This window comes from Engystomops pustulosus, chromosome 6, assembly GCF_040894005.1.
Source record: "Engystomops pustulosus chromosome 6, aEngPut4.maternal, whole genome shotgun sequence".
Classification (NCBI taxonomy): Eukaryota; Metazoa; Chordata; class Amphibia; order Anura; family Leptodactylidae; genus Engystomops; species Engystomops pustulosus.
This window is the reverse complement of record NC_092416.1, coordinates 150,642,790-150,658,274: the sequence shown is the minus strand read 5'-3', so window position 1 is coordinate 150,658,274 and position 15,485 is coordinate 150,642,790. Positions and strand designations below refer to the sequence as shown.

Here is a 15,485-nt window from a genome sequence, read left to right as displayed (position 1 = left end):
GAGTTTCTTTTTGATTTTATGACATTTTCAATAATCTTATAATCAGATGACCTTCAATATAAGTATTATATTAATATGGGGAAAATTATAGTTATAATGAGTAAGGACTGCAAATTAGGGAGTTCATCTATAAATCTATTATCAGCAACTTGCACTTAAGTGTCTGTAAAAATAAGATAAAAAGTTGGCTGAAACCAGCAATTTTGGTTGGATTTCCCCCGCTGGCGGAGGTCAGGGGAAAAGAAGGATCAGGGTAGATTAGATTTCAATATGTTTCATCCTTTGTTCTTGTGGGATTCTGGCAGCATATTCTCTCTCCCGCTGAAACAAACAAGTATGAGTGTACAAAGTTTACGGAGGACTCAAGAGAATCAGCTGTCAGCCAAAAGGGATTCTGCAAGAAGTGTTGTACACTGTATCACATTACCTATTACAGAGGTATTTTCACCTTGAAGTATACACTTTCTATAGCAGCTTAGCAATTATTCCTAAGCCATCCCCCCCATCCTCCCCACCCAACATACTCTCAATTCATTATTGGTAAGACCAAGTGTGCATGTGTTTTCAATGAGAAGAAGAAAATGAGCAGTGTTTTTTCTCATAGAGGGAAGTAATCTTCAAGTATAATAAAAGGGAGTCTAGCAGCAGTCCTGACCAAACAAAGCTGAAGCCAGTGTTGTAGCAGCAGGACAGTGAAAATGCATTTATATTCAATGTGTGTAGCTGGAATTGGTTCACTGGGTTGCAGTCTTGTAAGTCCTGTCCTGAAATCACATAGCTTTTCCTCTCTACTCTGAGTAGCTGTAGGTGACTTCTGGTTAAATATTACAGAAGAGGGAAGGAACTAGAGAGTTTCCACCAATGCTCCAGCTAAAATCCTGGAATATAAATGCATTTCTCATAATTCTGCTGCTACTAACAACATTCACAATGTATGGTTACACACATCTCCAGGGCTGAGTGAGTGAGTATATGTTTCCTCGAGGAGGCAAAATACCTTTTAAAAGACCTGTGTGCTGGCACATAGGGTAAACCTCACTCCGGGGGTTACTCTACCTGTCCAACTAAAGGGTTGTGATTGGAAAATGTCATGCAGGTGTAACTACAATATAGCCACAATATTCATAAAATGGGATCACTCAGGTCTAGATATATTCTCCTGAATGGTTCAATGATAATAGGTTCCTGGGTGTGGCCTTCACCTTTTGGGAACTACAGGCAGTCCGCGGGTTACGTACAGGATAGGTTCTGTAGGTTTGTTCTTAAGTTGAATTTGTATGTAAGTCGGAACTGTGTATTTTATAATTGTAAATCCAGACAAAAAAATTTTTGGCCTCTGTGACAATTGGATTTTAAAAATGTTGGATTGTCATAAGAATCAGGATTAACAATAAAGCTTAATTACAGACACCTTTGATAACTGTTATGGCTGTTTATTGTAGCCTAAGGCTAAAGTACAGTAAATTACCAAAATCCAGAGGTCCGTTTGTAACTAGGGGTCATTTGTAAGTCTGTAAGTCAGTGTTTTTAAGTAGGTGACCGGCTGTATATATATATATGGAATCACTGTTATATAAATAATGCCAATATACAACTCATTATGGAAAAAGAAAACCCTACAACAGAAATGTAAAAAAAAGTCTGATGTCAAGAATGGAAACCTCACTCTGGGGGTTACACTACATATTCTTATAGAAAGAAGGGACTTAAGAAAACTCACACTTTCCCAGAGATAGAGGATCTATAGAGATAGATAGATAGATATTTTGGGTCAACCTTCCTGCTATTCCCCCAATGTGATCACAGTCCTTAGTCAATGATTTCTTTATTAACCGTAGAGCCAGGACATGTTTTGTTTGACTTCACTGTCCTCTAACTTCTTGGAGCCAGCATTTGGCAGATTTACAGCCGCGGTTAAAGTTATTGGAGTAAAAACATGTTATGCTTAAAAGTGCAAGAAACAGATTCCTGCCGTGTGTCATCTACATTTGTTTTCTTTGAATTTTAACCTGAACCCTGCTTACCTAGCGTGCACTCCAAGGATTCTCACCTATCACCTACTTTCTTGGGACATAGAGAACTCATTTAGTGTCATGAAAAACAATTGTCAGGACACGTATGCAACAGCAGGAGAACAACGGCAAAATTCTTTACCAAAGGAACTATAGTCCACATAGTTTATGTCTCAAGAAAGGAATTTCTGTCCAGCCGAATGGTAGAGTAAAAAGGAAACATACTGTGCTCCAGCTCCTGGTTCCTGCATCGCCCAAACACTTCCCGCTTTCATCTCTGTGGTCGTCTGGGTGTTCTAACTGGTCCCGGGACCTGCTTTGGTCTCATTGGATCACTAGATGTCACTTCCCCTCACCACATTAATTCTTTTGTTGCCCCCTAGTACCAAAAACCGGATGTAGTGGAGTGATGGAGTACGGTAAGCTAGCTTTCTCTTTCTTTCTCCACCTCTGCCCCATAGGGGTTTTCCAGATTCCTTGCCAACCCCTTTAAGCATTCCCTCTGGTACATAACATATTAAAAACCCTGGAATTGGAATTGCTGTCTTAAGTAAGGGACAGTTTGCAACCCGGTGTTGCAGGCCAAAATAACCCTGTCCCAGATTATAAGATTATACATGGGTATAGTTTGGCCCAGGCCAAAGTTTCCTCCGGGGTATAAAATAGCCTAGGCCAAACTATACTCCTCCAGGCCAGAATATACCCCTCTATTGTTTAACCCAGAATAGTCTCGCCAGGGTATACCCTGGGGGATAAACTTTACACTAGAGGGAGTAAAATAGCCTAGGCCAGACTAGATCTCTCCAGGCCATAATGTTATGACTTCACTGGTTACATTATTAACAGACATGTTTTTTCTGGTTGAAAGTTCTGGTAAAAAGTTTAAGGGGTATTACCAACCGGACATGTTGAAGAAATGTGTATATTTGTAACAGTGAGGGAGGAAAAAATGTTATTCCCTAAGCCCCGCCCCTTATCCCACCACCTAGTATTCCTACACAGTATAATGCCCACCAAGTGGCCAAAACAGTACAATGTCTCGTTCCTGTGGTCACCCCACAAACCGGATAATGCATCCCCGTTATATAACACTCCCTAATGCAAGGCAGCAATATATAAAGGCTGGCATTCCTGTAGCATATAATGCCCCCCTTCATTATAATATCCCCCCTTTCTAAAGCCGCCCACATTTAATGCCCCTTTTAATACCCATCCCTACCTATAACACCCAAGCTTGCCCTGTATGTAAGGTTGCATTACAGCTCTTCTGAATGAAACATTTATATTATAGCTTTCAGAATATGCTGACACAAAAACAAATACATTTAACTAAAAGGTTTTTTGAGCAAAATAAAAACTGAAAAAGAATTACAGGGAGTCCCCGGTATATGTACAGGATAGGTTCTGTAGGTTTGTTCTTAAGTTGAATTTGTATGTAAGTTGGAACTGTATATTTTAGAATTGTAAATCCAGACAAAAAATGTTTTGGTCTCTGTGACAATTGGATTTTAAAAATGTTGGGTTATCATAAGAACCAGGATTAACAATAAAACTTAATTGCCGACGCCTGTGATAACTGTTATAGCTGATTATTGTAGCCTAGGACTAAAAATTGGTACAGTAAATGACCAATTACCAGAGGTCCGTTTGTAACTAGGGGTCATTTGTTTTTAAGTAGGGGACCGTCTGTATATATATATTTGGAATCACTGTTATATAAATAATGCCAATATACAACTCATTATGGAAAAAGCAAGCCCTACAACAGAAATGTTAAAAAAAAAGTCTCATGTCAAGAATGGAAACGAATTAAGCCTGTAAAGGGAACCTGTCAGGGCGATTTGGGACAATAAGTCACCCACAGGATCTTGTGGACCGTTGGTTTAGTGCCCTAAATCATAATAATAAAAATGTATCATTTTTAAGGATAACTTTAATTAACTTTGTAGTTAGCTTGTTCCCTCGATTCCCTCTCCCTGCACATTCCAGCAAGTAAAGCTGGAGGATTACACCCGGCTTTGGTGTGCAATCGCTGTAGATATGGTGCATGCGCAGTGAAGCCAAGGATACTGTCCCTGCTTCACCTCCTTCATCGTGAGATCTCCTGATGTGAGTCCAATGTTCAAACTCACATTTTGGTCAGTACTTAAGTTTTTGTTTTTTTTTCATTTAAAAACTTCAAAAAGGTCCATTTGGGACCCTAAACCAACTACAGGTCCTTATAACAGGTCTTCTTTAATAGGTTCAAATCAAAGGCATGTTCTTAATTTTCATCCTCTGCAATTGCTACTGAAGCAGGAATCAGGACTAGGACCTAAAGTCAATCTGTCGCTCTCTATTGGTGCTCATTTCAGGCTTGGGAGAAGCTTTGACACTTTTCTTCTTCTTGGCAGGTCAAGAGCTTCAGTATTCGGTTCTCCATGCCAAGAACTGAGTCCTAAGTATTTTTCCAGTGAATTTTTTATTTTGGAAACTAAAACATATCTGTCCTGTCCATGTCCAGCCAGACGGATGTCAACAGATCTAGTGACTAATGTAAGATCCGCATTCAATTTCATCATAAGGGACCACATTGTTTTTGCCAAACAATGAAGTTGATACATCTGCTTGCCTCATTGTGATCCTGCTGCGGAGGGTCAACCAATAACATCTTCCAACATCATAATGAAGGAAGAGTAAATTCTGAGGCTTCTTATTTAACATTTTATAAAAAGTGGTCAGAAGTATCCATTGCTGGGACCATTAACCTCAGTTGTGATTTGATGTCTATATACAGGGGGTTGTTGCATCACTGATCAGAGGCCTCGCAATGTTCCTCATCCAGACCCCCTAGGCAAAAAGCGGATTTTGGTCAGTTACCCAAGAACCAAGTGTTAAATTGTATGATTTTTATCAGAGTTTGGTCAGATTTCAGTTCTACTGCTATGGAAACATCTGTTTTGTAGTCCTAGCTGTCATATTGTCACTGCCCTGAGCTACTGCCTTGAAATACATGCGTGAAAAACTGATCGTATTACGAAGGCATCGGGTGTCTGACTCGAGTTCGAGTTCTATGTTATAGAAGGTTCCCACTATTAGATCCATATAACAGGGATAACACTTGGCTTCATTATCCAGCCAGGAGCCTTTGAGGACCCATTCACTGATTTTGTTTCACATATATCATAAACTCACACATCACATCATAAACTGGCATAAAAATTTGCTAAATACTATCAAAAGTTGCAGAACATAGACCAGGTTAGCAACTGGCGTCAATTTGTGCCAAAACTTGTGCCTAAACAGAAAGTCACAATTCTTGAATTCAGTCCTATTGTGAAAACTAGTCTATGTAAATTATGTATTTGGTGTACTTAGGGTCTATGTCACAGTGACTTTGCACTGTCCTATGTTCATTTTGGCGCAGTGGAAAGTCGCAAAACAGCATTTGCACCAGAACCGCGCCAATAAACGACAAAAATATACAAAAAAGACAATAATACATCACCTCCAATGGAAGTATTTATGCAGTTTTTAATTTTTCTAACGAATTCTTACTATTTTTTTTCTTGCAGAATGCATTGTAAAACGTGAAAAAAAACACCCCATTCGGGTCTAGGGAGATGCATTGAAAATACATTGAACTCTGACACAATGTCTATTCAATGTCTATGCAATGTCTATTCATTGGCATGAAAAACTATAAAAACTGATCAAAATTATACATGAAAAACTTTTCCAGTGACCAAAAGCTGACAGAAAGGGAATTATTTAAAGGGAACCTGTCACAAGGTGTTACCCCACTAAACTACTAATTCCTTCATGTAGGGCAGTGATGGCGAACCAATGGCACGGGTGCCAGAGGTGGCACTCGGAGCACTCCCTGTGGGCACCCAGGCCATCACCCCAGCACAGAGTTTCCAGACAGGACTCAAAACTTCCTCCTACTGTCCCTGGCCACCCAGGACATGCTGTGACCAGTGCTATTTTAAAGCTACACATCCTTAACTGTCTGGGTCTATAGGAGGAGCAAGGAAGTGCAGACAAGGCTGCTTTATTATTGCAGCTCCTGCTCTGGGCCCCGCATTTCTTCCTGTTCAGGGGGCCCTGGAAGGAGCCTACAATGATAATCTGAATTTCTCCTCTTTCTTGAAACTGTTTTTGTGTCCTCAGGACACTGATACAATTAAAAGCCTTGACAAAACAGGTAGCAACATGTTACCACTTAAATTCCAATGTTGGCACTTTGCATTTAAATAATTAGGTTTGGTTCTAGTTTGGGCACTCGGGCTCTAAAAGGTTCGCCATCACTGATGTAGGGGATGAAATGTCCTTTAGAATTTCCCATTTTATGTGAAATCTCACCCACTTAACTGTAAAAAATCTCCCCCAAAGTTAGGCAACCATGACGATTCTCATCCCTTTTTCACATGAAATGGGAGTCAATGAAATGGTTGCAGGGTTGTGCCATTTCAGGTGCCCCTATTGTCTGTCCTACAGCACCTAGAAATATTGTTTTATGTGTCATATTAAAGATAAGAATCTCATCTTTTAAATGCCATCAAGCTAAGACTGAAACTGGATCTGCAGTCTGCATTTCCAACCATGTCCGGTTCTAATAAGCCTGATGTGATCTGAAAGATGAGATCTATGGGGGTCATTTACTAAGGGCCCGATTTGCGTTTTCCCGACGTGTTAACCGAATATTTCCGATTTGCGACGATTTCCCCTGAATTGCCCCACGGATTGTGGCGCATCGGCGCTGGCATACACGCAACGGAAATCGGGGGCGTGGCCGAACGAAAACCCGACGGATTTGGAAAAACCGCCGCATTTAAAAAAAAAAAAATGTGTCGGGGAACTTGCACTTACCTTCACTAGGAATAGGCCGGTGAACTTGAGTGCGTTCCGATGCTCTTCACCGCAGCAGCCCCACCTGGTGGACGTCGGAGGAACTGCCTTAATGAATCCCGGCTGGAACCGAATCCACCGCAAAGAACGCGCCGCTGGATCGCAAATGGACCGGGTAAGTAAATCTGCCCCTATATCTTTAATATGACACAAAGCATGTTTCACTGTGCAATAGAAGATTCTGAAGTGACACTACCCCTGCAACCACTAAACTTGACTCATCTCATATAAAATATATTATAATATTAACATATTTGCTCACTTTGCCATAAGATTTACATCACTGATAAGGAAGCAACTAAAATTAATTATCATGTTGGAATGATAAGATTGTGGCCCAGATCTATTATTCTGGCTGCGCCACTTTTGTGTCATATTTTCTTTGTATTTAAGAAGTGTCTGCGCCAGTTTTGTGTTGCGGCTGCACTGTGTCTGACTTGACAGAAAAAATGTGCACCTAAAGGGGATGTTACTGCTTAGTCAAAGTTTGTGACACATTTAATGGCATGAAAAACGAATTATAGCGAGAATAATTCTTGCTAGAATTGTGTCGCATGCTGTATGTTAAAAGTGTACCAAAAAAAGTCCCGAACAGTGCAGGGGGGGCCTGATAATTAAAGACCATGCACCAATATTCAATAATCTGCCGCACCCTGCAGACTTATGAGGCATTGTGCAATTTGCCTCACTTTTAATAAATCTGGGCCTATATGTTTCAGAATTTTTGCTTTTGTTGAGTCACTATACAAATAATAAAACCTTGCAGATTTTAAAACTTCTGTTGTGGGCAGGTGTCACCCGTCATCACCTTATCAACCCAGGCAGGATTACAATGCAGGTAACGCCTGTATATAGATAACATATTTATCATTCATTATCGGACAAGTCACAACTCTGTGCCCCATCCCCCACCTGCAAGATGACCTCTGTTCATGTAACAGACACCGATGGGTTCCTTTAGCCAATGTGGCTGACATAAAACATAAATCCTAATGTCAGTTTTTAGTATTTGAGTTACATTCCCTATTTGAGTTAATGCCATAATATATAATAATTATGGCATTAGCGCCAACTGTTCTATGGTAATCACGAAGAACAGTTGAGACAGGGGGCCGTGACTTGTGCCCCTCCCCAATGTGAATGCCTCTTACAATCCCTCAGTCTCCCTATCTCTAGTCAAAAGTCGTACCCATGTCAAAAATTGTGGTCCAAACCAACGCATCCCGGTGCCTTATCATTGGCAAGTTCTGACAGTGCATCCTCCAATTCCTCCATAGTGATCTTCCCCCCTAATTGGTTACTAACCTGCAGAGTAAGTTTTGGTAAGGAAATATTAGATCACCGCTTCCCTGGAGACAGCCAACTGGAACTAATAGAGTTCTTTATAATAAGAGTAAAATCTATCTAAAATTCCTAAAATAGTGCCATCTATATCTGCTATCCCTGCAATATGGGAAGGGCCATATTGTAAACTAATTATTGTCAGCAGTAGGTGACCAGCAATCACGCTTTCCATAAAAATTTTTGTTGAGAGAAAAATGGTCTGCATGATGCCCCTAGCCGTCCCAGCACAATGCAGCCCCCCCTCAGGTTATAGGTAGCCCCATACCTATGAGTATTTTAAATTTTTTTTTAAAGCCCCCCCCCCCCCCCCCAAAAAAAGGCTTTGCACGTTGTTGCACTAGCAGTAGTTCTATGTTTAGGCCAGATTAATGTAGAGGTGTGTATAGTCTAGTGAAACTTTTTAGCAATAAAAAGTCTCAAAAAAAACAGTGACTACAAGATTTTATTATGCCAAAAAAAACACAGGAAAACCATTGATAAATAACCCCCACTACCTTTCATTAAAGGAATGAATCCCAGATAGGATGGGCCTGAAGAGGGTTGGAAATACCTGCTATATACCTGTATTTCAGGTAGCCCATAAAAAATAAGATACATAGGGCATTCAAGTGCCAAAAATGTGACATGTTTCTTATTAAATATGTCTAAGGACACACCCTTGTGTAAATGGCAGACGTGATTTTCTGACATCAGTGGGGTCACCAGCTAGTTCCCTATATGTTATCTGAGCAGTTACTCCACTTTCTACCTCCCTTCTGCTTAAACAAGACTACAACCTTTTCTGAAAATGTGTTGTAAAATCCAAAACATCTACTCAGCACCCTAACCGTGACCGTTTTTCCCACCAAGTCCAAAATTCAGAATAAATGTGCTTGCCCGGGCCTAAACCCTCTTGAGGAAATGGCAGGCTGGAGGGAGGCAGAGGGGTGAGTACCGCTCACCCCTTCCCTCTCCATAGAAAGCCAAGATGATCCCAAAATATAGGACAGGCCTCATATTGCAGTGCAGTGCGATCACTGCCCGGTGATCAGGTGCCATAGACACCTCTATGGGTGCTGCGATCTAACCACATATGTTGCCGCCAGATCATGGAGTTCATAATGGTAGTGTGCACGATGCCTCCTTAGACGTTAAAAACAGCATTCAAAAAACTCTGATATATAAATAATACAATAGCAAAATAATTCAGCACTAGTTTATTGCACTAGTCACATACCGCATTTGGAGGTATCCCCCCCCCATACAACAAATCTTTACGCTGACAAACTTTCCCATCGTAATGGACATATTGGGTTCTTCCCAAATGGGCACAGAAACGGCACCTCTCTTGTGCATGTGCTATGTATAGCATTACAGCTTAGCCCTGTCTATAGACTCGTTCTGTGTGATTTTATAAGACCTCCCTTTTTTAACATGTTGAATACATATTATAAATATGTAAAATACACCATCACACACCCCCATTCCAATGGACCGCAAAGTACCAGGCTAAAAAACTTTGTTACTGATTTGTATACAGCTTTCAGTATAGAGAATATTGCTCTCTACTCCTGGATGGTTTCTACCTGTAGCTCAATTTGTTTGGATCCCTGCATCACAGTAGAGCCAGCAGGGTAGATTTAGTCAAGTCTAGTCCTGTAACATAACTAAGCACCGGGGGCAATTACATATCTGTCTAACATCATGTTTCTGTATAGGACTATGAGCCATTATTTGGTCTGTGATCTTTCATGGGGGCCCTGCATGCTCATACACGTGCAGTGCGTCAGTGGCACCCCCTAGTGGTAAACACAGTCAGGAATACAGGAAGGCAGTAGTGACTTCTTCATTCTTCTTTAGGTGCAGTCCCGTTTAGGACGCCTTGAAGCAGACTCTCCACCTCTCCTCTCTGACTCATCTTGTTGGCTTTGCCTTGAAAACGACCCTTCTTTCCAGCTCCTTTCCCATCTAGTATTTTAGCAGCTCTGCAATGAAATAAAAGTATTAGGCCCCTTCCACACTTGCGGTTTTCACGCTTGTATTCTGTGCGTGCTTTTGACGTGTAGAACTTGCATTGCACTCAATGCAATTGTAATCAATGGGCTTTTTTAGACCTGCATTTTTTTTTCACGCACGCGCGTATTTTTTAACGTGTGTTTAAATCTCGGCATGTTTTACTTTTGCAAGTCACACTCATGAAAAACGCACCATACAAGTCTATGGAGACGCATCAAAAACTCTGAGACACTTGCAAGTGCAATGCGTTTTTCACGCATCAATTGCCATAGAAAAGATAGACCACAGTCCTGAGTCCTGAGTCCTTTTCATGCGCATTATCTTTGCATGAAAAACGCATTGAAATTGCATTGAAAAACTCAGACACTGAACAAACTCTGACTGAAAACTGATTGCACTCTGATGCAAAATGTGTGTTTTTCACTGACCAAACCCTGATCGCACCCTGATCAAACTCTGACGTGATCTGCAACGCAAGTGTGGAAGGGGCCTTAGGGCGTTGGATCATGTGTTCATTTTACTCCAATTATTTCTATACTATTCACTAACTTTTAAGTTGATTCTTTGAGACACCACAGTATGCAGGTGACAATATAAGACAAGCCACATTCCTTCAGAGACTGTGTATTTGTGTATGTGTATTAGATCAGGGGGATTTGGCTTTCTGCATCCCTATAGGGCAGTGGTGGCGAACCTATGGCACGGGTGCCAGAGGTGGCACTCAGAGCCATCTCAATGGGCACCCTTGCCATCACCCAAGGGCAGTGTTCGTCAGACAGGATTTAAGGCCTCTTGCAGCCCAGGACCCTAGAAGGAAGCTACAATGATAATCCAAACTTTTTCTCCTTCTTTCTACTGTATTGGTGTCCCCAGATGCCTATACAATTCAAACCTGCGAAAGAGCGGGGAGTAATAAGTTACTGCTTAAATTGTCGCATTGGCACTTTGCGAAAAATACATGGGTTTTGGTTGTAGTTTGGGCACTCGGTGTCTAAAAGGTTTGCCATCACTGCTATAGGGGCTGTAGTGTTTAGGCTGCATTGCTCAACACTCCATACTTTGAGAGGCATTGGGTATTGCAGTTTTCCAAAACTTTCCTTTAAGACTTCTCTTTCAAGATGTTTGAGTAACTTTACAACTGTCTTAGCTGCCAAATGCACCCAAAAGATGACTACGATCAATGCCTATATAGGACAAGGGTGATGATCAAAAGATAAAACACTGAGATTGAAGTGTAATAAAAAAAAGTGTCATAAAACATTTTATTATCTGTATATCATTGGAGGTTATCGTGGTTTTCAATAAAATTGTGTCATCATCTGAGAAATACAAGTGTGCTCCTTGAACCAGATTATAGGCAATTAAAGGGGCAAAGCCACCACTAAAGGAGTGAACAAGGGGAAGGCAATAAATGTCAGATCCTCCAGTGCCAGAAGAAATTGTGCTCTGAAAAGGACCAAAATAAGGATAGCATTCTGACTAGGTCCATCAATGCTTTTCCTAGCCCTAGTATAAGGCAAACACTTTTAAAACATACCTGGGTCCTACTTGGTCAATGATTTCAGGAGGGCCAGCGAGTAGGAATAACCCCGATGTCTTTTCATCTCCAACAGTTAAGAAGACAATAGTGTCCTGTAACACACAAAATTACAGATCAGCCTGACATTTACAGTTTTACATTGCTTTAAAGGGAAACTGAAACTAACTAAACATATCTTTGAAAATTGCTTTTATAAAGCAGTTCAACTATCCCTATATTGTTCCGATTCATGCCTGAAAAGTTCCACAGTCCACTCAGTTGTCTCATCATCTGTAGATATTCATGTTCTTTCAGCTCAACCACTCCTCAAACCTCCTGATTGAAAAGGGACCTGCTTTTTCTTTAGCTCAGTGAAGTCGGCTCTGCTACATCATTCACACGCTGACTGTGTCTCTCGCTGAAGAGAGTTCCTAAGTGAGGGTGAATGAGAGGTATAAGAGGGACACTGGCTTTATGTGACTGGCTGAAGAGAAATCATCTCACCCCTCCCTTAGACATTTTCCTCAGTGAAGGTAATGGGCTGGAGGTGCTGCCGACCAGGAAGGAGATGAACATGCTGGACAAAGTTTAGAGAAGACTCACATGGGGTCCCTTTGCATAGATAGTTTGTCAACTTTACAAATGCACCCCCACAACTGTTCTCCGCAGCAGATACATGGAACATAAATTTTCATGGCTTTCCCATCCCTAGGTTATGCACTGAGAACATTTCCTCTACCACAGGGTGCCTCAGCAGCCCATCTTCCTAGCTACAAGCCATCACATGAGAACAGGGATATTAGACGCCACTTTGCAAGCTGTCTAAATAATTGTACTCCAACTTAACCCCCGGTCATGTGAACACAGCAGAACCCTACAATCCCTAATGATACATGATATCAGACAGGTGCCACAATGCTTCCTCTAAAAATTACACCCCCCCTAGGCTGCCAACAGACCATAACAGCTAATAGTCAGGCCCCTGTGACAAACTTCTAGACGCCCTGACCCCATGGCTCATGCGCTGGGGTGGGGAACATAAAGGATGCAGCCATTGCTGCACCTTATTAGATAAACACAAACTTCCGGGGTTAGGTCAGATCCGCAGGGTGCATGAAGGGACACACTTGGAATAATATTTTTCATAAAGGAAATACACAAATTCAGCACAAGGAGTGGGACTTGGCATCAGAATACAAGTGCAATAGGGGGAGGTTCTTCTCTTTTTGCTAAAATGACAATAAACTAGACACAGTGAAGCTGTCACCAGTCGTCTGCTGAACGGTCTAATCAGAGCTCAGCTTTAATTCTATAGATAGCTTTGGGAAAATGAAAGTTGAGCTCTGATTGGTTTCCACAGGTAACTAGAACAGGTCTGCTCTCACAATCTCCCACATTGAAGTTAGTCTCAATGGGAAGCTGCAGCAGAGCCATGTACTCATCACATCCCCCTTACAGACACATGAGGCCCAGTGTTTTACCCTCTTGTGCCCTTACCTTGTAAGAACACCAAGCATCTGTTATACATTAAAATTTCATTCTAAATAAATTCCAGCTTAGAGCGAGACAGAAGAGTATAGACAGCGACAAGAGTGCAGGCTGCGGGTATGTTACACATTAGCCATGGATACACACAGCCAGGTCTAACAGACTATCCCTAGTGTCCGATGTTTAGTTTACACATCGGCTATTTTATGAAATGTGCTGAAAGTCGACCCAGATCTTCCCAACCGCCTCAATATAATAGAAGGAAATAGTCTGAGCTCTGTATCTTCTAAGTGGAAACACTCCTATCGACACTGCTGAATAGAGAAAATACAGTCACCAATATCTCTGACCCATAGAAGCATGGACTCCATAGGAAAGCCATAGGAAATCCCACAGATGCCCAACTATATTGAGACCTGGCGATTTTGTAGAAAGCCTTTGTCATGGTCCTTAAAACTCCTACCATTAGGGAGTACTGACATCACAAAGGGTTTTACTGTTGGTAGGTGGTATATATCATAGTGACCTCTACGTGGATGCCAACATGAGATATTTCAGGCATTACACCACTGGCCTCACCTCCCTTCCCACATTGTATCTTTTGATCAGCCATGCAATATCATTAAAGTGGAAGGAAATCTCAAATGTTGGTGAATGCAATCCTCAAAATGCGTAAAAATGTCTTAATTTACAGATACGTGGTCTGTAATTTCTTAAATTACATATACGTCATCAGTGTGGAAACAGTGACATTTCTTTGTAGATCCACAGAAGGAACAGAAAGCTCTTCAGTTATAGAAGATTGTAACTAAATTCTAAAATTTATGGGAAAGTCTGCACTCACCTACATGACCTGAAATATGTGAAATATACACTTATGTAATGCTCCGCCGATTTATAGCCTGAAAAATTAGGCAGGCTGCAGATCTATTTTTTCCGCTGTAAAATTACAGAAGGGTATAATGTAATGTAATGCTTCTTATGCTGATCTGAACTTAGCCTTATTGAGATTTACAGCAATTTTCAGTACATACTGCCCTCTAGTGTCCACCCCGGAATAACCTGCTGTAACTTGAAGCTTAGCTTTGCAACCAATGTTCCCTTGATTTGCCATCAAATTAAAGGAAACCTACCTATCTGAGGTAGCTTCTTTACTCTGTTGTAAGCCCTACACTGTCTTTATCTAAAAACGTTATCATTTGTCCAATTGAGAGTGGAGTAACCCGGCCGAGCTATCCCCCCCCCCCCTCTTTAGCCTCTGTTGTCTTACCTTTCGGCGTGTCCATGCCGGTACTCATGCATGAACAATAGCTTCCATCTCACTCTTGGAGCTCCAAGAGCCGGAATATAGGGGCAAATTTATAAAACTTTCTACAAAAAGTTAGGAACCAATCACAAGCCAACTTTCAAATGGAATTTATAATGCTCTGTGACTGGACTCTATGTGCAACAATGCTAGACTTCACTAGTTTTATATGTCTATGGAACTTAAAGCTTCTGCTTCTTGTCTTGATGGGATGGGTTCTGCACTGTCTTGCAGTTCAGTATCAAGGGTTAGACAAATGGATGTCAGATTGAAGAAACAGTACTCACCTCTGTGCCGATCTCATTAGCGATAATATTCATAAACTCGTTATCGCCTTCCTTCCTGTTCAGGAAAATGGAAGAATATTTATTATGTCAGTGTCACATATAACGTACAGCCCAGCTGTAGATTTTTAAAGAAAGTTGGACAACCCCTTTAAGTTGTATCCACAGGAGATGCCATGAATGTCTGATGCAAGTCTGTCTTCTAGGACCCACATTTATCTGTAGAAGGGGTCTCCCCAACCCCACTCTATTTTTATGGGAGGTCTAAGAATAGCCATGGAAGACGGCCAAAGAAGTCCTGCAGAAGTGAATCCCATCACTCCCTCCAAAAATAAAGTGTTTCTTCAAAATAAATGAAAGAAAGTTTCATTTGTGAGTGCAAAGTCCAGGGATCACTTACCTGTGTAAGGAAAATATCTTGCTTCTGTCTGGGCTGTTCTTAAAGCTCTGGGCTGTTAGGACAGCAAGATCTCTCAATAAAGTCAGATTATTCTGAAAGACAACATCATTTTTATGTGATCATTATAATCCCATCAAAATCATCCAATGCAATTCAGAATTCTGTCATAGCTAAGGTGCGGCTCCCTGCTCTGTCCTGCGACACAGGGGGAAAATAATGTTAAAATGTCACCTGAGCCCCTATCAGT

The 15,485-nt window shown here is 41.2% G+C and overlaps 1 protein-coding gene across 1 annotated transcript in view; it reads right to left on the bottom strand.

Annotated features, from left to right (window-relative positions):
- Positions 1 to 9,427: 9,427 nt before the first annotated feature.
- The window catches only part of AARSD1 (alanyl-tRNA synthetase domain containing 1), a 31,158-nt gene continuing 25,100 nt past the window's right edge, over positions 9,428 to 15,485 (bottom strand). The window contains exons 16-19 of the mRNA XM_072113527.1: positions 15,239 to 15,330; positions 14,842 to 14,896; positions 11,779 to 11,873; positions 9,428 to 10,210 (exon numbers count right to left, since the gene is read on the bottom strand). Coding sequence (XP_071969628.1) covers positions 10,072 to 10,210; positions 11,779 to 11,873; positions 14,842 to 14,896; positions 15,239 to 15,330 — 381 coding nt within the window. The 3' untranslated portion in view covers positions 9,428 to 10,071. The remainder of the gene's footprint in view (positions 10,211 to 11,778; positions 11,874 to 14,841; positions 14,897 to 15,238; positions 15,331 to 15,485) is intronic.